The 24961-nt window shown below is 39.9% G+C and overlaps 1 protein-coding gene across 2 annotated transcripts in view; it reads left to right on the top strand.

The window, feature by feature from the left end:
* Window positions 1-24961, top strand: part of LPAR1 (lysophosphatidic acid receptor 1) — a 194436-nt gene that overhangs the window by 141851 nt on the left and 27624 nt on the right. For both annotated transcript variants that reach the window (XM_075825650.1, XM_075825649.1), the window contains one exon: window positions 17708-18455. In XM_075825650.1, coding sequence (XP_075681765.1) covers window positions 17708-18455 — 748 coding nt within the window. The remainder of the gene's footprint in view (window positions 1-17707; window positions 18456-24961) is intronic.

The raw sequence follows: 24961 nt of genomic DNA, 5'->3' as shown, positions 1-24961 counted from the left end.
TTACATTTTAACTTTATTCTGCCGGTCGGTACGATTATGGTGATACTACATTTATAGGCTTTTTTGTTTTACTACTTCTGGACAATAAAACACTACAAAAAAAATAGTTTTTGTGTTGCCATATTCTGAGAGCCATTCATTTTTTATTTTTCTGCTGACAGAGCTGTGTGGGGGCTTGTTTTTTTATTTGTATAACGAGCTGTTTTCATTCGTACCATTATGGGGAACGTACAACTTTTTGTTCACTTTTTATTCAGTCTTTTGGGAGGCAAAATTAGTACACAAAAAAAAAAGCAATCAGAATTTTTTTACAGCGGTCTACAGGATAAATAATGCATTCGTTTTATGGTACAGGTTGTTATGGTTGCGGCAATACAAAATATGTGTACTCTTGTTTCTTTTTTTGTTTTTTTACGTAAAGCATTAATGGGGAAATAGTTTTGGAGTGTTTTTGTTTCCTCCTGTTTTTTTTTATATTAACATTTTATTTAAATGTAATTTTTTTTTTTACACTTTTTCGGTTTTTTTGGTCCCACTCAGGGACTTGACCATGCGATCACTTCATCGCAGACATAATACATTGCAATACCGCTGTACTGCAGTGTATTGTGCCTGTCCGTTAAAAATAAGAGGCATTCTGTTACACCCTGCCAGGGTCTAATAGCAGTACAAAGACTTTGGCGCCTTAATTAGGCCCCCGACTGCTGTGGAAGCCCATCAATTGCATCACGGGTGTGTTGATGAGATAACAGAGGGAACTCTCTCCCTTTGTCAAACCGCTTAGGTGCCACGGTCACTATTGCTTGACATCTAAGGGGTTAAATGTCCAGTATCGGAGTGAAGATCACAGCTGTTGCAGCAGAGTGTCAGCTGTAATATACAGCTGACATCCACTGCGGGTGGTGCTGGCTCCGCTACCGAGCTTGTGCCATCCACGCACCATAAATGTAAGGTGCTTTTTAAAGTGTTGGAGTAATTACAATTTCCTAAATGGGCTCTACAGAAACTCCAACTGTGCACTTATTGACGCAGTGCTGTAATAGGAGTTGTGGTAAGGGGGTTGACAGGGGTCTGGCCTTACTGCTTGAGTCTAATCTCAAATTATTCAAGTTTACAATCTATGGTATGAATTAGTTTTATCATTTATCTCTCTCCATGCATTTTTCCTTCCAGCCATGTCTTCTGTAGTAATGTGATGGCCATTGTTTGGAAAACCACGCATACACAATGTGTGATTTAATGAATTGTGTAAAGGAGTACAAGGCTGTTCTGTTACACTCTTAGTACCTTCCTATGCTGATGACCGTGGTTACTTTAGACTAAACAAAAGCCCTTGAATCACTTTCTTGTGTATTGTCATATATTCTAGACTCTAGTAGGGTGGCTTGACATGAAAAGCTTCTGGTTTGTTAGATGATTCTATATGTATTTCAACTTCTTCTCAAAGTACAGTTTTCTTTAGTTTGAGAACAAGTAGAGACTTAAAAAGCAACGGCCAAAGACACATAGGCAATGTTCAGACGTGGCAGATTTGTCGCAGGTTTTGGATGCACAAAATCACCAACGCAACATATTTGAGGGCATTCTGCATTTTTTTCAAATCCGCAGGTAGCTCATCTTTACAGTAAATGCCGTTTGACTAAAACTGAAAAAAGAAATTACATAATTTTCAGAAATTATCAGCAATCTTCTATCTATATTGGACTGCAAGATGGTTAACAGTATACAAGCAGCATATACCTCGCCATTTTCCTACATTTATAGAATACACGTACTGTCAGCATATTACAATAGCTGTCTCCATGCAGAGTACAAGCATTTCCGAGAACGATGTGATTTCCCCCTGTTGCTTCCTCCATTACTCGAATAGCTTTAGTTTCTAAATATAGCAATAAGGGTGATGGTTATATACGAGGGCATTGGTTCCCAAAGCAGTGGTTCCCAAAAAGACCCTAACCCATTCTACCTAGAGCTGGCCATACAGTTTTGATAGCTGTCGGCGAAAACTCGTTCTGCTGACAGCTGTTCCTCTCAAATCCACCGTACACATGCATGCGCGACTTGGCCGGACGTGCATGTGTTCTCAGGGAGAATCTAATATCGAACAAAGGGATCGAGCCTGTTGAAATTCATATCCAACCCTTCTCTTCACCAACAGCTGCCGCCGGGGGAGAGACGGGATGTCTTCAGACGTATTTGATGGTCGGCTGGTCCCGTCGAAATCCAGTATCCATACTAGTAGTATATCACTTCAGCGTATCGTGCGCCGTGTTTCCTAAGACACTGTTTGCTGAATGAGGAATACGACACGGTTACTAAACTACTTGGTTTATAAATATTGGTCTTCGGTGAATATATGTATGTTAATGAGCTACGTCCTCCGTGAGGCCATTGGCAACCGTCCTTGCAGGAAACTAGTCGGTGAAACCCCCACAGAATACTAGGGTACCGCAAGACTCCTTGCTGCAAATGCAGTTCCTTAATATATAAGTGGGGAGTTGACAACCTCTACTTTACAGAGCTACAATGTATCGTTTTCACGTTACAATTTGTTTATATTTGATATTTTGGTAACTACTATTTATAATCCGCAGACAAATAATAATGTGTACAGAACGAGAATCAGTCTATAAACAGTAGTCTGCTCCAAACTTTTATCAGTACGTTTACCAGGCCTAAAAGGAAACATTAGATGTGTGGTCGTGAGTGTAGTGTATATACCCTGCAGATTTAAGCGTCTAGTATATACACTGCAGATTTAAGCGTCTAGTATATACCCTGCAGATTTAAGCGTCTAGTATATACACTGCAGATTTAAGCGTCTAGTATATTCACTGCAGATTTAAGCGTCTAGTATATTCACTGCAGATTTAAGCGTCTAGTATATACACTGCAGATTTAAGCGTCTAGTATATACACTGCAGATTTAAGCGTCTAGTATATACACTGCAGATTTAAGCGTCTAGTATATACCCTGCAGATTTAAGCGTCTAGTATATACACTGCAGATTTAAGCGTCTAGTATATACACTGCAGATTTAAGCGTCTAGTATATACACTGCAGATTTAAGCGTCTAGTATATACACTGCAGATTTAAGCGTCTAGTATATACCCTGCAGATTTAAGCGTCTAGTATATACACTGCAGATTTAAGCGTCTAGTATATACCCTGCAGATTTAAGCGTCTAGTATATACCCTGCAGATTTAAGCGTCTAGTATATACACTGCAGATTTAAGCGTCTAGTATATACACTGTAGATTTAAGTGTCTAGTATATACCCTGCAGATTTAAGCGTCTAGTATATACACTGCAGATTTAAGCGTCTAGTATATACCCTGCAGATTTAAGCGTCTAGTATATTCACTGTAGATTTAAGTGTCTAGTATATTCACTGCAGATTTAAGTGTCTAGTATATTCACTGCAGATTTAAGTGTCTAGTATATTCACTGTAGATTTAAGCGTCTAGTATATACTCTGCACATTTAAGCGTCTAGTATATACACTGCCGATTTAAGCGTCTAGTATATACCCTGCAGATTTAAGCGTCTAGTATATACACTGCACATTTAAGCGTCTAGTATATACCCTGCAGATTTAAGCGTCTAGTATATACACTGCAGATTTAAGCGTCTAGTATATACCCTGCAGATTTAAGCGTCTAGTATATACACTGCAGATTTAAGCGTCTAGTATATACCCTGCAGATTTAAGCGTCTAGTATATACACTGCAGATTTAAGCGTCTAGTATATACCCTGCAGATTTAAGCGTCTAGTATATTCACTGTAGATTTAAGTGTCTAGTATATTCACTGTAGATTTAAGTGTCTAGTATATTCACTGCAGATTTAAGTGTCTAGTATATTCACTGTAGATTTAAGCGTCTAGTATATACACTGCCGATTTAAGCGTCTAGTATATACACTGCCGATTTAAGCGTCTAGTATATACCCTGCAGATTTAAGCGTCTAGTATATACACTGCACATTTAAGCGTCTAGTATATACATTGCAGATTTAAGCGTCTAGTATATACACTGCAGATTTAAGCGTCTAGTATATACACTGCAGATTTAAGCGTCTAGTATATACCCTGCAGATTTAAGCGTCTAGTATATTCACTGCAGATTTAAGCGTCTAGTATATTCACTGCAGATTTAAGCGTCTAGTATATACCCTGCAGATTTAAGCGTCTAGTATATACACTGCAGATTTAAGCGTCTAGTATATACCCTGCAGATTTAAGCGTCTAGTATATACACTGCAGATTTAAGCGTCTAGTATATACACTGCAGATTTAAGCGTCTAGTATATACACTGCAGATTTAAGCGTCTAGTATATACACTGCAGATTTAAGCGTCTAGTATATACATGGAAGATTTAAGCGTCTAGTATATACCCTGCAGATTTAAGCGTCTAGTATATACACTGCAGATTTAAGCGTCTAGTATATACACTGCAGATTTAAGCGTCTAGTATATACACTGCAGATTTAAGCGTCTAGTATATACACTGCAGATTTAAGCGTCTAGTATATACCCTGCAGATTTAAGCGTCTAGTATATACACTGCAGATTTAAGCGTCTAGTATATACCCTGCAGATTTAAGCGTCTAGTATATACCCTGCAGATTTAAGCGTCTAGTATATACCCTGCAGATTTAAGCGTCTAGTATATACCCTGCAGATTTAAGCGTCTAGTATATACACTGTAGATTTAAGTGTCTAGTATATTCACTGCAGATTTAAGTGTCTAGTATATTCACTGCAGATTTAAGTGTCTAGTATATACACTGCAGATTTAAGCGTCTAGTATATTCACTGCAGATTTAAGCGTCTAGTATATACACTGCAGATTTAAGCGTCTAGTATATTCACTGCAGATTTAAGTGTCTAGTATATACCCTGCAGATTTAAGCGTCTAGTATATTCACTGTAGATTTAAGTGTCTAGTATATTCACTGCAGATTTAAGTGTCTAGTATATACACTGCAGATTTAAGTGTCTAGTATATACCCTGCAGATTTAAGCGTCTAGTATATACACTGCAGATTTAAGCGTCTAGTATATACACTGCAGATTTAAGCGTCTAGTATATACACTGCACATTTAAGCGTCTAGTATATACACTGCAGATTTAAGCGTCTAGTATATACACTGCAGATTTAAGCGTCTAGTATATACACTGCAGATTTAAGCGTCTAGTATATACCCTGCAGATTTAAGCGTCTAGTATATTCACTGCAGATTTAAGCGTCTAGTATATTCACTGCAGATTTAAGCGTCTAGTATATTCACTGCAGATTTAAGCGTCTAGTATATACCCTGCAGATTTAAGCGTCTAGTATATACCCTGCAGATTTAAGCGTCTAGTTAGTATATACACTGCAGATTTAAGCGTCTAGTATATACACTGCAGATTTAAGCGTCTAGTATATACACTGCAGATTTAAGCGTCTAGTATATACACTGCAGATTTAAGCGTCTAGTATATACACTGCAGATTTAAGCGTCTAGTATATACACTGCAGATTTAAGCGTCTAGTATATTCACTGCAGATTTAAGCGTCTAGTATATACACTGCAGATTTAAGCGTCTAGTATATTCACTGCAGATTTAAGCGTCTAGTATATACCCTGCAGATTTAAGCGTCTAGTATATTCACTGCAGATTTAAGCGTCTAGTATATACCCTGCAGATTTAAGCGTCTAGTATATTCACTGCAGATTTAAGCGTCTAGTATATTCACTGCAGATTTAAGTGTCTAGTATATACACTGCACATTTAAGCGTCCAGTATATACACTGCAGATTTAAGCGTCTAGTATATTCACTGCAGATTTAAGCGTCTAGTATATTCACTGCAGATTTAAGCGTCTAGTATATACACTGCACATTTAAGCGTCCAGTATATACCCTGCAGATTTAAGCGTCTAGTTAGTATATACCCTGCAGATTTAAGCGTCTAGTATATTCACTGCAGATTTAAGCGTCTAGTATATTCACTGCAGATTTAAGTGTCTAGTATATTCACTGGAGATTTAAGCGTCTAGTATATACCCTGCAGATTTAAGCGTCTAGTATATACACTGCAGATTTAAGTGTCTAGTATATACACTGCAGATTTAAGCGTCTAGTATATACACACTGCAGATTTAAGCGTCTAGTATATACACTGCAGATTTAAGCGTCTAGTATATACACTGCAGATTTAAGCGTCTAGTATATACCCTGCAGATTTAAACGTCTAGTATATACACTGCAGATTTAAGCGTCTAGTATATACACTGCAGATTTAAGCGTCTAGTATATACACTGCAGATTTAAGCGTCTAGTATATACCCTGCAGATTTAAGCGTCTAGTATATTCACTGCAGATTTAAGCGTCTAGTATATACCCTGCAGATTTAAGCGTCTAGTATATACCCTGCAGATTTAAGCGTCTAGTATATTCACTGCAGATTTAAGCGTCTAGTATATTCACTGCAGATTTAAGCGTCTAGTATATTCACTGCAGATTTAAGCGTCTAGTATATACACTGCACATTTAAGCGTCTAGTATATACCCTGCAGATTTAAGCGTCTAGTATATACACTGCACATTTAAGCGTCTAGTATATACCCTGCAGATTTAAGCGTCTAGTATATACACTGCAGATTTAAGTGTCTAGTATATACACTGCAGATTTAAGCGTCTAGTATATACACTGCAGATTTAAGCGTCTAGTATATACACTGCAGATTTAAGCGTCTAGTATATACCCTGCAGATTTAAGCGTCTAGTATATTCACTGCAGATTTAAGCGTCTAGTATATTCACTGCAGATTTAAGCGTCTAGTATATACACTGCAGATTTAAGCTTCTAGTATATACACTGCACATTTAGTGATTGTTACCTGGCCGTCAGATTTCTCCTTTGTCTTACTGGCCTTTTAGTCCAGAACAAGAATTCCGTTTTACCAAGTTGCGGTTGGGTTGGAGTGCTGACTTTAAGACAATGACAAAGTTCATGTTAGCTCAGTAGTATCCGGCTTCTAATAAACCTTTATTGTTTGCAGTGAGGATGATATTTTCTGTATATGTCAGCACACCTTATTGTCCTATAGAATAGGGTTTTACCTTCTGTGTAGATCACCCATTCTATGTAGGAGTCCTTTATTTTTCTGCTACAACAAGAATAACCACGTCATGCATTGGAGAAATTCTATCAAAAGGGGAAATTCTTCTTGTGGCTCTTACATTCTGTGACGAACAAGAAGAATGAAATGAGTGTTTTACAGAAACATCCAAAATTTGTCAACCAGAGAATCGTGAGAAGTTATTAACTATAAGAATGTAAATATCTGCTGTTTTGTTCAATTCAATTTAAAGATAGCTTAATCCCGACGCCCTCCTCCATGTCATACTTGCAGAGGTCTAAGAAAAAGGTATGGGAAATAATTTGTCAGGGTCCTTTACCATTCCTGCTGCACAAAGTCTGGCAGTCACTATGATTGTCTTGTGACAGACTGTAACCCTCAATCCATAGACTAACTAGAGACCTGTAAATGCATACGTGAATATTCAAGATATATGTTGTGCGTATCCCAAATACACTGTCCATAGTATTCTATGGGCCCGTGCTGAACTTCTGTATGCCTCCGATTTTCACAAAGAAGCGCGCAGAAGATTTTCCTCCCAAATGTAGTGAAAATATGGGGAACATGGAACATGCTATAGTATGACGGTTTTCTTCCCTAGAAGCCTTACTTTCAGAGGGAAAATTATAGTGGCACATAAAGGCAGTACAGTATGGGTTTATACTGCGGTCTAATACTGTAGTCTGTGTGTATGAGGACTTAGCGTATATAAAAAAAAAAAAGAACAATCTCCTATGATATATAAGTTAAAGCAGTTATTATGAGAGGGAAATTTCTGGACCCCTCCGGAATCCTCTCGAAGGCCACTATAGCCAGGCTCTCCCCAGCTGTGAATGTTTGATAACCGGGTACAATAGATTAATTCAACGAACTAGTTAAGGTGCATAAAATAGGCTTTAGGATCAGTGTCCCTTTTTTATATGTAATATTGTCGTTTTTCATTAAAAATCATAAAGTTACTACTTTTTTTTTTTTTTTTTTAAGCAGTTATTCTTTTTAAATCGGTTTCATCATTTTTTCTTATCTCTTCCAATGATAAGACAAGAAAGTCCTCTCTACTCTGAGTTTCACACAAGTCATTGTATATTCTACGCAGACACTTTTGAAGTGTGGAATCTTTGAGCAGTTCCAGACCTGGTGTGAAAGAGACCTTTCTTTCTTCTCTGTTCTCCACAGGGGAGATCATTATACCCCATTGGATACTTTACTGGTGATAACCAAATCCAGTCCCCCTCTTGTCTGTGCCTGTTAGATGTCATGTGTATCTTTTACATCACTGCATAATTGTTTATTTACTAACAGATTTCATTGATTATTGGCTTTGGTCTCCCCCGCACATTCCCATCTGGTGTTGGAGTAAATCACATAGTACATGGTTATAGTAAGGTTAAAGTTGCAGAAAACATATCAATTGCAGCTATTGTCTTTGTATGACCTTGCCCTGCAGCTCTTGTGTAGAATACTCACACCTAAGGCTTTGTTCACATCTGCGTTGGGATTCCGTTCATGGGTTCCGTCTGAGCTTTCCGTCAGGGGAACCCATGAAGGCAATCCAAACTGAAACAAAGAAGAATCCATAGGTTTCCTTTTTCATCACCATTGATTTCAATGGTGTACCCCTGACGGAAAGCTCAGACGGAACCCATGAACGGAGTCCCAACACGGATGTGAACGAAGTCTAAAGCTGGGCATAGATGTAATGATTATGATTTAAGGGCCTGTTCACCTCACCGTTCATTTCCGTTTCGGGGTTCCGTCGGAGGGTTTCTTCTGGTGAACCCCGCAACGGAAAGTGAAACGGACAGCACAGCTTCCGTTTCGGTCACCATTGATCTCAATGGTGACGGAAACATCGCTAATGGTTTCCGTTCGTCACCATTCCGACTGGTTTCCGGTTTTCCGACTGAATCAATAGCGGAGTCGACTACGCTATTGATTCCGTCGGAAAACCGGAAACCAGCCGCAATGGTGACGAACGGAAACCATTAGCGATGTTTCCGTCCCCATTGAGATCAATGGTGACCGAAACGGAAGCTGTGCTGTCCGTTTCACTTTCCGTTGCGCGGTTCACCCGACGGAACCCTCCGACGGAACCCTGGAACGGAAATGAACGGTGATGTGAACAGGCCCGAACTATCCAAACCAAAATTTCCAAACCTTGCTATAATCGTTACATCTATGGTGGCAATCTGCTTTATCGGCTATCATATACGCAGCAAACATTTTTTTATCAATCATCAGTGGTAAGCATTACTATCATAGTGCTTATTTTACTATTATCAGAGAAATGCAAATGCATGATATTTCCCACTAAAGGAATAATTTTCTATGGGAAACATCATTTCATTATACATATTAAACAAAGAGCATTCCTGATTGAAAACGGAACTGGAAAGCCTAATATGCGTACCATAAAAATTCTACTCCGCTCCCCCGTAGCTAACTTCCATCACTCCCCACTTACCTGGTGTTTCGGTTCCGATGTGACTACAGATGTGTCCTTCCTTACATCTCAATATATCCTGAGATATGTGGCGCGACATGACCAGCTTTTTAAATAACACGAGATGTCTATGCTATGTGTGTCTATATGTGGCGACCCACTGGTTGTGATGTGAAATGCGGCCTGTCAAGGGTTTTGCTAGCATGTCGCGATATTGTATTGCTTTAATTTCATGATAACTTAGAGCCCTTAACTAAATTCAAGCAAAGAAAAGGAGGAAAAACCTCTGTATGTGTGATCCATAATGACATGTCACATGAGACCTACATCAGCCAAAGGGATTTTAAGGATAATCATGTTAGGTTTATTTCACAATATATGGGAGCTTCATGGGGTTTGCTTGTTCTGAATTTACTGAACAGCACAAAAGGCATGCTCACACTTTATAATATATGCAGCAAGTTGGTCCCTAGTTTTGGTCTGTTCCCTGGAGCCATAGTTAAAATCCTAGTTATGGTTGCTGCTCTGTTTATCTACATATGCTGTGTGTGTGTGTGTGTGTGTGTGTGTGTGTGTGTGTGTGTGTGTGTGTGTGTGTGTGTGTGTGTGTGTGTGTGTGTGTGTGTGTGTGTGTGTGTGTGTGTGTGTGTGTGTGTGTGTGTGTGTGTGTGTGTGTGTGTGTGTGTGTGTGTGTGTATGTATATATATATATATATATATATATATATATATATATATATATATATATACACCGTAGGACGAAATAATGGCACCAGGACTTCCAGACAGATGAAAGTCCTGGTGCCGTTATTTCGTCCTACGGTTTTTATGTATTCTTTGGGGAACTGATTCATCCTCTGATAACGTGCACATGGCCTAATATATAGCCTTATGGAGTGCTGTGTTCATCTACAATTGGACTAATATATATATATATATATATATATAATGATGTAAGCATAAAAATAAACAAAGTCTGTATTTCCTATGGTTACATGCTTTCGGCAGTTGGTTTCTTGTGATCTTCGGACTAGCCTGAGAAGAAGTGTCTGTCATTTTATACCTGTCCCTTGAAAACGGCAGTGATTGCAAACTCCAGGAAAGGATCTCGAGCTCCCATAGTAACATGCAGATGGTTTTGTAATTGAGCTTTCAGGGCCTCTCAGTCTCTGTCATCCAGTGTTTAGAAAGGATATATTACTAAGTCAACAGTTGATGGATACCACATGTATATTTATTACTTCTGCATTGAAGAGAATCATAGTCATTCTCATCGTACGTTTTAGGAAACTAAAGCCTTTTCTTAAACTTGGTAAAAACGAAAGAATAAAAAACAGAGCATCAAAACCTAAACTAATATACATAATTTGTAAGTAGTGGACATCATGGAAAACTGGATTGTGTCTCTTTGCTGGAAAAGTCTGGAGTGCATATCCAAAACTATTAAAATTAAGCAAGGGAGAGAATTCTGCACATGATTTGACCCTTTAATGTTAAGATCAGTAAAACAATTTCTCATGGAGCAAAAATGGGTTTACTTTTTGTCCAGGCTAGCCACAACCTTTCCCCATGTCCACAACACAAAAATCTCAATGGTTCTACATCTGCCAGAACATGGCACCCTCTTCACTTCAGCAATGTCGTGCTCTTATCTGTCCTTTAAATACTTCATATGTTGGATCTGATTATGTCTAGCAGAGTGAGATTTTAGGATTTAGTAGCCCATGCCATTACCTGGAAGCAGGTCAGACATATTCTTGAGGTCTTCATATCATGGAACCCTTGGTAAGTAGTATCTGAAAGGGGACCTGTCACCTCTCCATATATGTCTGTTTTATTAAATAACTGTATTCCGCACTAAATAACAATTTGGGAGCAACAATTTCTTAGAACTCTACATTGTGCCATTCCTCTGTTATTCCTCTAACAAATGTATGAATAAATTGCCAACTGGGTATTACCAGTTGGGGTGTGTCCCTACACAGACTGACAATGACCAATCAATGCTGACTAAGTGACACTGTATAGGGACACACCCATTTGACAAGGAGAATGTTAACACCCAGTTATCTATTTCATTCATACATTTCTGGGAGGAATAACAGAGGAAAGACACAATGCATAGTTCTAAGAAAATATGTTCCAGAATTGCTGCTTCATGGGGAATACAAGTCTTTATTAAAATAGACATGACATGACAGGACAGGTAATAGGTCCTCTTTAGGGGGGCAGGAAATTACCGTAAGCCAAGGAAAATGTTGCGTTTTCAGTTTTTTTTTACCTTCTGTGCTGTGTCTTTCTACCTGGATATATTTACAATATTATGGAATACTTGGCATACCTTGATCTAACTTGAGATAGCCAACATTCCATCTACAGTTTTATGTGGCAAGATATTATTAACCTGAATTTTCTTGTGGGAAAAAAATAAATAAATTTCTTGTGCTCTGACATAAGTTATATTTGTGGTTGTGTTCAGATGGCACTGGTTTCTTTTGGGTGCTCGAGGTAGGGTCCCAACCCAGGTATAGGTTAAGAATTTGTAGTCGGCACACCTTGCTTGTGTTACAAAAATATATATCTTTATTGGATGGATGCCAGAGGCTACATGTGCGACGTCGACATTTCGGTCGATAAGACCTTCGTCGGGCACTGAGCCGTGCTGGGGACTGGATCGGTGCAAAATATAATGCGTATGTAGCGCTGCTATAGTGAGTACTGGGCGGCTTACCGCTCTAAGTTATATTTGTTCACTTAGCCCATTTCAGAATTCTGATTTATGATAAAGATGTTTTCTGGTAATATACATTGGTGGCCTATCCTTAGCAGAACGAAGGCATTCCATTTAAGTTAACATGACAGAGCTGTGGAACTAGGCACATCTGCACGTACAGAAGAGCTTTGGTGCCTGGATTTACATCGGTACAGACCGTTTGTTCTGCTGATTGACGGACATCCTGGGGGTTAGATCCCTACTGATCACACAATGATGGCCTAGTGATCGACCAAATGCTTACTCCTTGCTATCCAATTTGAATGGGCAGAGGGAGACAAGCCGCTGTCAGACGTGCAGCACTTCCAGCAGCGCTTATCTACCGGGGGAATAAAGGATTGGAAATCCAACATGCTTTATCTTTCCTTCATGCAATGTCTGCCGTTGGGTGGCCTGTTGGGCTGCTTCATGCACTTAGATTACTGTTCAATCAGAAAAATCAGCGGGTTTAGCCGTCCTTGATCTAAAATTCTGTGCTTATTTCTCAGCAAAGGGTGTGCTTCAACTTTACAATGCTCACTGCTTTCAAATGTTGTGCCTAAGCGGAGGAGTTCTCTCTATATGGCACGTGTTCTTGTTGAGGCTTTTATGTATGCATCTCACCCATAGAATAACTATATGGACAACAAATACCTAAAAATCTTTACAGAGCGATACCTCAGAACTTATCACGAAGACAGAATTGGAAAGCCGTCCCCATTTAGCATTTCAGCATTCCCCATACTTAGACACATAAATGGCATTTCAAATGTCAAACTTTTTTTCTGTGTCGCTTATTATTATCAGCATAGAAAATTTTCCATGAAGGGTGATACAAATACTAAAACATTATGACTTTTATGATTATTCGAGTGAATTTTTCATGGGTCGTAGAACAAGTACCAGAAACGGAATGGTGATCTAAACTTAAAGAGGCTCTGTCACCAGATTATAAGTGCCCTATCTCCTACATAATCTGATTGGCGCTGTAATGTAGATAACAGCAGTGGGTTTTATTTTGAAAAACGATCATTTTTGAGCAAGTTATGAGCAATTTTAGATTTAGTTTCTTAATGCCCAACTGGGCGTGTTTTTACTTTGGTCATCGTCATACACTTCTTTACAACACCCACTTGGTCAAAAGTAAAAACACGCCCAGTTGGGCATTAAGAAACGAAATCTAAAATTGCTCATAACTTGCTCAAAAATGATCGTTTTTCAAAATAAAAACCACTGCTGTTATCTACATTCCAGCGCTGATCAGATTATGTAGGAGATAGGGCACTTATAATCTGGTGACAGAGCCTCTTTAACGAAATCTGTGTGTCTATGGCCAACTTCACCCAATTTGACAAACCTATGCAGCAAGTTTTGGTAGGGTCCTGGGTGGAAGGTGCACCCACGGTGCATTGACTACTTCTGTTTCTTCCAGTCATCTCCTAAAATGACATTTGTCCAGAATATCTAGTCTCACTTTTATTTTTGTGAAGATGTTAACAATTAATGTGCTTAAAAAAAGGTCAACTCCCTTTTCTTGGTTTCTGTTGAACGCCTGTGGAGAAGTTAATGACTGCTTCCCATAGTATTCTAGTCTCTTGCGGTTTTTACCTTCCTTGCCTGTATATTTTTAGTGTCCACATCTCCTCCAGTTCTGTGTATTTTCTGCCTGCTAGCCTTTTATTAAAGAGACCATTTTAGAGTCCCCCACAGATCATCTTTGATCACAAAGGGCGCTTGGTGGTAAAGTAGAATGTTCGTTTGTTCACTTTGTACAGCAAACATGAAGAACACAAACCCAAACAAAACGGACTCTGGGAGTCCACATTTGTAGGATGTCACAGATTAGGGTAGTGAAGAACAAGCAGTCTCTTTCTCTCTAGTCTATATGTCCTTTTGTATTCACTTTTCTCTGTCTCCTATTGAACACATATGCCACCATTAACACTAAATTGATCATGTTTAGTCAAATAAGCATCTAGAACGTTCTGGCTGGGGTTAATTGTAGTGGTTATTGGTACGATCTGTCTGAGAATATTACGGTAGAACATGGCGTACATTGATACGTGGTCATAATGACCAGAACTATTGGTTCCAATTATGTAGATCCTTTGAGACCTATCACGTGTATATAGAGAATAATTTCTTTACAAATGTATAGTTAAAGTGATCCTGTCTTACTGATCTACTAAAAACCTGACTATAATGTTAAAATGATAGAATTACTGAATCTGTCTTTTTTTTATGGTCCTGACTACTGGTTTATTAGTGGGCTACATTACTATGAATATTAGTTTAGCCAACAAAATTAAAATACATTTTAGTAGAACTTGAGCTTTAAGCTCCAATTTAGAATTACTGTAATGACTATTCTGGGAAATTGCATGAAAAGCAATTCTAAAACATATTGTTCATTTTTTTTTTTTTTAATGGTTTCTGTATTTGAAATCTCCTGCGTCCCAGCAGGTGGTTATCAGTTATGATACATTTTATATTAGGGAATTGCTGTTAATGAACATTTCTCTATACATTAGGAAATTGGCGTATAGTCATTAGGCCTTGTTCACATCATGTTTATGCTCTTCGATGAGCGTATACGCTGGAATATAAAAAAAAAAGTATTCAAAGTTATTCCTCGGTGAATCTATTGGTTTTTAGTGTGCCAAACATACTCAAAAATAGTATGTGTTTGACTATGCTTGACCACATTTACCTCGGCATACAGTACGCTTTCTTTAGAGGACCCAGGGGCGTAACTAGGAAAGACTGGGCCCCATAGCAAACTTTTGACTGGGCCCCCCCCCCCTCCCCTGGGTGTCACACAACCCCCCCCCCCCCTTGTAGATAGTGCCTTTTTTACAGCCCCCCCCCCTGTTGATAGCGCCATACAGCCCCCCCTGTAGGGAACGCCATACAGCCCCCCCGTAGGGAACGCCATACAGCCCCCCTGTAGGGAACGCCATACAGCCCCCCCTGTAGGGAACGCCATACAGCCCCCCCTGTAGGGAACGCCATACAGCCCCCCCTGTAGGGAACGCCATACAGCCCCCCCTGTAGGGAACGCCATACAGCCCCCCCTGTAGGGAACGCCATACAGCCCCCCCTGTAGGGAACGCCATACAGCCCCCCCTGTAGGGAACGCCATACAGCCCCCCCTGTAGGGAACGCCATACAGCCCCCCCCCCCGTAGGGAACGCCATACAGCCCCCCCGTAGGGAACGCCATACAGCCCCCCCCTGCAGGGAACGCCGTACAGCCCCCCCCTGCAGGGAACGCCATACAGCGTCCCCAACCCCCCAAAAAAATGCGACCTACAGTGTGTGCTACAAATAACATGCATCCCCTATCCACAGGATAGGGGATAAACGTGTGATCGCTGGCAGCGATAGGGAGAACGGGGGACTGAAAGTCCCCCAATGTTCTCTATGACTAACCTCTGACTTCCGGCGTCTGCGCAGCTCAATAAAAATGAAAGGAGCGCGGGTCACGCATGCGCACAAGCACGACCGGCGCTCCATTCATTTCTACGGAGCTGCCGACACAGACCCCGGAAGTCAGAGGTTTGTTATGGAGAACTTCAGGGGACTTTCAGTCCCCCGTTCTCCTTATCGCTGCCAGCGATCACACATGTATCCCCTATCCTGTGGATAGGGGATACATGTCTTTTGTTTAATGGCAGAGCGGGGAGATACCTCCCTGCTCTGCCGTAGTATTCAGTGGCGTCCCGCTGTATCAGCCATAGCGGCTGCTAACGGAGCCTCCGGCCATGGTGGGGGCCCGTGCCGGCGGGCTACGTCGGTAGTTACGCCACTGAGAGGACCCCAAAGCATAGCTAGCTATTCTGTCCTCCAAAGAAAACACATACTCGATGGTTGACGTTTGTATTCATCAAACATTTATGTTTCTAACTCCTTTTTTTGGTAGAAAAAAAATGTTTTAACGTATATACATTAAACGGGTACACAAACTGATGCCTGTACGTTTAACGTATACATGAAAAAAAAAAGTAGATGGAGCATTAGTTTTGAATACTTTTGGCTACATTTGTAACATATACGTTAAACGTAGGCTCAAAACGTGCGAACAGGGGCTTACCTGAAGTCTTCCCATGTGGAAAAGATACTGTAGTAGCTGTGCCCAGCCACATTGGCAGAATATACCCGCTGTTTTGTTACTCCTATTCACCACTACTGGACCAATCTCTCCCTCTTGTAAAGTTAGAGATTCAGGTTGTAGTATGTGTATTGGGGAATTGCTACAAGTGCAACCCAAGTTAAAGGTATCCAAAGTTATAGTGTGTAATAGTAAAGGTTTGTAATAAGGTATATATTAGTAAATGTATATACATGCTATTCTGTAATACAGTAGTCATGGTCTTACTAGGTAATAAACCGAAAGTTTAAATTTGCAAATACTAAAGGCTTAAATATCTAGATTAAAAAAAGCTCAAAAACAAACCTCAAAGTAATACAAGAGCTATCTACTCTGGTCGTCAAATACCACATTTGTTCTGAAGTTCCTGTATACCTTCTGTTTGCATATAGTGTAGTGACAATAGTTCACTAATAAACATAGTTTAGGTTTCCTATGGTCATAAACTGTTTATTTTCTTTCTTCTATAGGGTAACGGAGCTTACATTATGCTTTAAGCTGCAAATTCCAGGTGTTGCTTTATTTTTTGTAACAAAGGGGGAGATGTTTACAGTTTCGAAAGGGTTACTTTATGCTAAACAAAAGGCGATTATCAGGGTTGGTGGTCTGATCATTTATTCATTGTCTCGGTGAGATTCAGAAGACACTTAGGTAGAGATGTATCAAAACTATTGTAAAGGAAAAGTGAAATAGTTGCTCTGGAAAACCAATCAGATTTCACCTCTCATTTTTGAGATGCCCTTTGGAAAATCAACACCGCGACCTGATAGGTTGCACTAGGCAACTACTTCACTTTTCCTTAGCACCAGTTTTGATAAATCTCCCCATAAGGAGTCGCTCAACAGTTTTGCCCCCCCCCCCACACACAAACATCGCTAACCCCGCTAGATAGGTGTAGGGTTGAATCATACCTATGTTGGCGATGATCCTGCAAGCCACACTAGGAAAATAAACCTCTAATCCTTACACGACGTATGCTAATGAATGTGAAGTGTCCAGCTTCTCTGCTGTATGCAGTTTCCGCAATATGATATTAATCCATTGGCAAAAGGGAGCACTTTTAATAAGCCATCATATGAGTGAACTTGTTGATGCAATTGCCTAATACATTGATATATAATTGCTTTGTTTGTAACTGTTTAATAATTTGTGCCGCTATATAGCTTAATATCAATTTTTTTGTTTCTTTGTGCATTTATATATATATTTTTTCTTTTGACAGACTTCTTCCGCGAGTGAGCACCAATGCTACTACAATGAAACAATAGCTTTTTTCTACAACCGGAGTGGAAAACCCCTTGCCACAGAATGGCACACTGTCAACAAGCTAGTGATGGGGCTTGGCATCACTGTATGCGTATTCATCATGTTAGCCAACCTACTGGTTATGGTGGCTATTTATGTGAATCGGCGTTTTCACTTTCCTATTTATTACTTGATGGCAAATTTGGCCGCAGCAGACTTCTTTGCAGGACTAGCCTACTTTTATCTCATGTTCAACACAGGTCCTAACACTAGAAGATTGACTGTAAGCACATGGCTTCTCCGACAGGGTCTGATTGACACTAGCTTGACCGCCTCTGTAGCCAATTTACTTGCCATCGCCATAGAAAGGCACATTACAGTATTCAGAATGCAGCTGCACACACGAATGAGTAACCGAAGAGTGGTCGTAGTGATAGTAGTCATCTGGACTATGGCTATTGTGATGGGAGCAATACCAAGCGTTGGATGGAATTGTATCTGCGACCTTGAGCACTGTTCCAACATGGCTCCACTCTACAGTGATTCTTACTTGGTCTTCTGGGCTATTTTCAACTTGGTCACCTTTGTGGTTATGGTAGTTCTCTACGCACATATATTTGTGTATGTCAGGCAGAGGACTATGAGGATGTCAAGGCACAGTTCTGGTCCCAGGAGAAACCGTGATACAATGATGAGTCTTTTGAAAACCGTTGTCATTGTTTTAGGTAAGTGTATTTGTGTCTAGTCTTGAATTTATAGAAGTGCTTTTATATATAAACGCAGCAATTCAATTTCTCAAACAGAGTTTATTAAAGATGTTTATTTGATGGTGGCCATTGTATGTACGGAGATTGAAAAGTCACAGTAATGAATTAGTTAAGTATTGGCAAGTTTAACATTTCATACTATTGTTTCATTTGTACTTTATGGAGCAAATAGGTTGTGTTCTTGTACAAGGTCTCATCTAAGGAATACATATATATGTATTCCTAAATTTTTCTTTTCTAGCAAGGGTTGGAAAATTTGTAAAATGAAATTTTAATAAAAATTGTATATCATTAGTAGGTAGAGCTGTTTTTTATGCTCCTCTTAAGCAAAGCTCTTGACTTTACAGAGCTGTACAGTGACTAGTGGACAAGTTTAAACCATTGGAGATGTCAAGGAAGGATATTAATGGGTTAATGTAGGATAAGGCAAAGCTAGCTACCTTTCAAAGCATTCCAGTTGAGGAGCAGATACCTCCCTAGCGAATAGTGAGACTATTACATATTCTTAAATCTATAAAAGCTGCCATGGCACAGATCAGGATACTGCATAGAGATTTCCAGCATTGTGGAAAATTTCTTTGTAGAATATCAAGATTTTCTGATTGTTAAGAAATGTTAAACTTTTCTGATAATGTGTCCTGTGGTCTATTGCGAAGTAGCAAGTGACGAGCAACCAACAATATTTTAAACCAAACACCGTAATCCTCAGCAAGATTGATCCTGCTCTCAAGTAGAAGCCACTTCCTTTTTTTACTAAAATGTACACATTTTAATAATGTAATTTTAACCCCTTAAGGACGCAGCATAGTTTTGTCCTAAAGGACGCAGCGATTTTCATCTAATTTCGAAAGCCATAACTTTTTTATATTTTTTGTTTATGTAGATGATTTGTATTTTTTAAAATAAACATTTTATGGTACATATAATGTATCGAAGCACTGCAATGTTTTCTTTTTTCTTTATGGTATTCACCGTGCGATATAAATGACATAGTTCACTTTGTTCTACGGGTTATTACGATTACAGCGATTTTGAAAAAATTTACTGTGTTCACCTTGTGGGATGATTTATTTTTATAGTGTGGGTCATTATGGATGTTTAGGTTTTTTTTTAATTTTGTTTTTTTTTTGCAAGTTTTGTAAAGCATTTTTCTTTTTATTTATTAGAGGTATGGGACTTGTTTTGTGTCATTATTTTTCTATACACTATAGTAAACTTATTTTTTTAATTATTATTATTGTTGTTTTAGTTTATTTAGTCCCTCTATGGGACTTGAACATCTGATTGCAATATTTCTTTACTACAATGTATTATGCCTGTCTGACAGGCAGCATATTAGGCCCATAATTCACTCTAGTACTCTAGTACATGGCACACCTGGGGCCGTTGTTAGGCCACCAGCTGCCATGACACCAATACAATCACATTGCAGGGTGGTGCCAATAGCTTACAAAGAAAGCCCCCTTCATCTGAAAAACCGATTAGGTGCCACGACTGCGGCATCAAAGGTGTTAAATGGCCGGGATCTGAGTTTTCTCCGATCCCGGGTGACAGCTGTATACTACAGTCAGCAGCGGCAGGTGATGGCACGGGCACATCTCCTGTGCCCACACCATCATTGCGACATACATTTTTTTCTCAGCCTGGTAATAGTATTGTGTTATAGCCTATTTTATTTTCTACTGGTATATCCAGGGTCAAATTATAAGGAGAGCAAATGGATCAATTGCAGTGGGGCGTCCACCAGCTGGGGACCTGAGGGGGCCTACACCATCCCCCATTAAAAAAAAAATCATTCAAACAACTGAAGATTATCAATCAAAACCGCTTTATACATATGTAATACTTACAATACAGTATCAGGCAGCACCGCTTTGGCCCACATACTTTTTCTCTGCACTGTAACAGAGTGTTTCAGGTCAGTGATATCCTATAGCACTGTGTATGACATGAGGAATAAGATGGAAAAATATAACAATATCATCATGACATGAACAACTTATTAAAGATATATTTATATTTACTACTCTCCTAAAAAAGCAGAGGGGTTCACACTTAATGTTTTGCCCAGGGGCCTCTATTAGTATTGCTCCATCTCTAGGTATACCAGGTACACGCCAACACCAAAAGAAAAGAAAAACCTGTTTCACGAATGTACAATGCGATATCGGCCTTTCCTTTGGTACTATGTACCTTGCCTTATTCCTATGTGGCAAGTATAACTTATTGCAGTATAAGGGTATGTTCACACGCCCTATTTATGGACGTAATTCAGGCGTTTTACGTCTCAAATTACTTCCGAAAAAACGGCTCCAAACCGTCTGCAAACATCTGCCTATTGAATTCAAAGGGTCTTCCGGTGTTCTGTGCAGACGGGCAAAGACGCCCGCCTCAAAGAAGTGCATGTCACTTCTTGGGACGTAGTTGGAGCCATTTTTCCTTGACTCCAATGAAAACCATCTCCAATTATGTCCGTAAAAGACGCCACGAAAAACGCGTGCACTTGTCAAAACGTCTGAAATTCAGGAGCTGTTTTCAGGAGAAAACAGCTCCTGAATTTCAGACGTAATTGCATGTACTCGCGTTTTTCGCGGCGTCTTTTACGGACATAATTGGAGCTGTTCTTCATTGGAGTCAATGAAAAATGGCTCCAATTACGTCCCAAGAAGTGTCCTGCACTTCTTTGACACAGCCGTAATTTAAAAAAAATGACAGCTCGTATGCACAGAACATCGTAAGACCCATTGCAAGCAATGGGCAGATGTTTGCCGACGTATTGGAGCCGTCTTTTCAGGCATAATTCGAGGCGTAAAACGCCACCATTACGCCTGAAAAATGGTCGTGAGCACATACCCTTATAGTCTACTTTACACATTATTTCCTGAGCATCTGCAGGTAACTACATTTCTATATATTTCACCTGTAATCATTTGTAGACCTTTTATATAACCTCTGTCTAGTACCTCTACCTTTTGAACGAAGTACGAACGCTGCCACAGTGCCCTCGGCGGACGCTGCCACAGTGCCCTCGGCGGACGCTGCCACAGTGCCCTCGGCGGACGCTGCCACAGTGCCCTCGGCGGACGCTGCCACAGTGCTGTTCTCCTCTTGGACTGGAATGTGATATCAGGGGCAACCCCGGAGTCCCGGAACAGAGCACTAGTATAGACTCTGCCCGGGACTCTAGCTCCGGGGAAGCCCCAGACATCGCTGTCCATATGTATACAGCGATGTCAGGGAATTCCACAGAGTCCCGGAGCAGAGCCGATACTAGCGCTCTGCCCGAGACTCCACTCTGGGTAAGATCCTGACACACTGTCAATACACCGCGTTCCAAATTATTATGCAAATGTTATTTTTCACTGATTTTCCTAAATAGTCTATGCAAATGACAGTCAGTATAATCTTCAAGCCATCAACCGTTGGAGTATAATGTGAATTTTATTGAACAAATCTCCTAATGATAAGTTGTTTTTTTTTTTAGAAGTAAAAAAACTCAAAAATGCACGGTTTCAAATTATTATGCACAACAGAGATCAAGACATTTGAAACGTTGTAAAGAGAACTAAAATATTAATTTGTTGAATTTGCAGCATAAGGAGTTCATATTTACAGAAATCAAAAGCTCTTTCAATAAAAAAAACTTAACAGGCCAAGTTACATGTTAACAGAGGACCACTTCTTTGATATCACCTTCACAATTCTTGCATCCATTGAATTTGTGAGTATTTGGACAGTTTCTGCTTGAATATCTTTGCAGGATGTCAGAATAGCCTCCCAGAGCTTCTGTTTTGATGTGAACTGCCTCCCACCCTCATAGATATTTTGCTTGAGGATGCTCCAAAGGTTCTCAATAGGGTTGAGGTCAGGAGAACATGGGGGGCCACACCATGAGTTTCTCTCCTTTTATGCCCATAGCAGCCAATGACTCTTTGCAGCATGAGATGGTGCATTGTCATAAATGAAGATAATTTTGCTACGGAAGGCACGGTTCTTTTTTTTTGTACCACTGAAGAAAGTGGTCAGTCATAAACTCTACGTACTTTGCAGAGGTCATTTTCACACCGTCAGGAACCCTAAAGGGGCCTACCAGCTCTCTTCCCATGATTCCAGCCCAAAACATGACTCCGCCACCTCCTTGCTGACTTCGCAGCCTTGTTGGGACATGGTGGCCATTCACCAACCATCCACTACTCCATTCATCTGGACCATCTAGGGTTGCACGGCACTCATCCGTAAACAACACGGTTTGAAAAGTAGTCTTCATGTATTTCTGAGCACACTGCAACCGTTTCTGCTTGTGAGCATTGTTTAGGGGTGGCCGAATAATAGCTTTATGCACACTTGCAAACCTCTGGAGGATCCTACACCTTGAGGTTCACAGGACTCCAGAGGCACCAGCGGCTTCAAATACCGGTTTGCTGCTTTGCAATGGAATTTTAGCAGCTGCTCTCCTAATCCTATTAATTTGTCTGGCAGAAACCTTCCTCATTATGCCTTTATCTGAACGAACCCATCTGTGCTCTGAATCAGCCACAAATCTTTTCACAGGACGATGATCACGCTTACGTTTTCTTGAAATATCCAATGTTTTCATACCTAGTGCAATACCTTGGACAATTTCACACTTTTTGGCTTAATAATGTGAAACGTCCTTCTTAATTAGTTTTCCTTTGATTGGGCACACCTGGCAAACTAATTATCACAGGTGTCTGAGATTGATTTCAATGATCCAAAGAACCCTAAGACATAATACCATCCATGAGTTTAATTGAAAAACTAATAATTAAATGTTTATGACACTTAAATCCAATGTGCATAATAATTTGGAACATGGTGTATACTAGCGCTCTGCAGGGACTCCGGCTCTGGGGAAGCCCCAGGCATCGGTCTTCATATGTGGACAGCGATGTCAGGGAATTCCAGAGTCCCGGAGCAGAGTCTGTACTAGCGGCTCTGTGTCCCGCGGGCCGCAGATGACAGCCCCTCGTGCTTGAGACCCCTGGTCTAACCCCTTAAGTATCTGCCCTCTTTTAGGATGCATTTTTTTGTCTTTTTTCATTTTCACATTTTGTTGTTGCATATTCATGTTTTGTTGTCAACAAAAAGTTAGACAAGACCTAATTGTCTCAGATACGTGGCAGGTATGGTATTCCATCAGCACCATGCAGTTATGTTGCAGGAGTGGCAATAGGCTAACAGAGAGAGCCCCTCCCTCTGTAAAACTACTCAGGTGTTGTGGTCACTATTGACTGCGGCATCTATGGGGTTAAAAGGTTGGGTTCCGAGAACTTATTACAGTGGGATCTCAACTGTTTATTAGTACAGTGTGGTATGGGTAGTACCCACTCCCTGTGACGTGCTGTTTTGCCACGGTGAGGGGAAAATACGTTTTTTAAACAAAAAAGAAAAGGAAAGGAATAACATTAGGACTAAGGAAAGACTAATAAGATTTTTTATTTTAGACTGAAGTGGTCTTTCAAAAAGGTAACACTGGATTTATGTGTTTGGTGAGAAGTTCTCTTTTACGTCATCAGTAGTGCTAACGTAGTAAAAAGGGTAAAGGAAAATGAGCAAAAATGATGAATATCGGAATGTAAATTTCGGTTTGTGTTCACATGGTTTTCATGGATTAATTCCTAGGCTTCTTTTTATACATTGTGTGAAAAAAAGCTTTGTCTAGCTTCCACCATAGCGGTATTCGTAACAGGGAGGATTGTTGTGCTGGTGAATAAGATGACCCCAGAAAGCTGAGCGGAGAAACTGGGATTAGGCACCGGGCGTCATCTATTTAGTCGTTCCAATACTGACATAAGACAGTTCAATGACCTGCTGACTTGTTGGCATGGTTATATCGTATGCACAACTGAACTCTGTGCAGAATCCATGTTTTTGGATTTTAGCTTGATGAGTCAGATACTGCACATTTTTCCAAGCTCCCTAGCGCCATCTTCATATTATCCTAGCCTACAACACTATTTCATTATTTAGACATTAAAGTAAACCTGTCCAGTCTCCTTACAGGTCTATTTTACTAAATAATTCTATTAATAATGTAAATAACAATGCTGGATCCTCATTTTTCACACTCTGACACTGTCCAGTCAGTGTCATGCGAATGACAACTCTTTGCTATACTAGACATATCAGGAGAGCGGACGCGTCCTCTTTAATCAACTAGCTTTTTTTTCTGATAGACCAGGCTGAATCTTTGATGACATGAAGTCAATAAAGGTTATTGTTTCTAATAAACGATTCCTTATATTAAACAGTTGCCACATATGATGCTTCTCTGAGCATGAAATTTTAGTCCGAAAACTCTACAATCTAATGTCTGTGAGGAAACAACGATCCAATGGGTCAAAGTTTAACCTTTCCGATTCCCTTCAAAGATGGCTTCTGACTGACACTTCTTATACTCCACATGTTGATATCACAAACATGTTTGGCCAAGTCAAACCTAG

This window comes from Rhinoderma darwinii, chromosome 1 (genome assembly GCF_050947455.1).
Source record: "Rhinoderma darwinii isolate aRhiDar2 chromosome 1, aRhiDar2.hap1, whole genome shotgun sequence".
In the NCBI taxonomy this organism is placed as follows: domain Eukaryota; kingdom Metazoa; phylum Chordata; class Amphibia; order Anura; family Rhinodermatidae; genus Rhinoderma; species Rhinoderma darwinii.
This window is presented reverse-complemented; position numbering and strand designations above follow the sequence as displayed.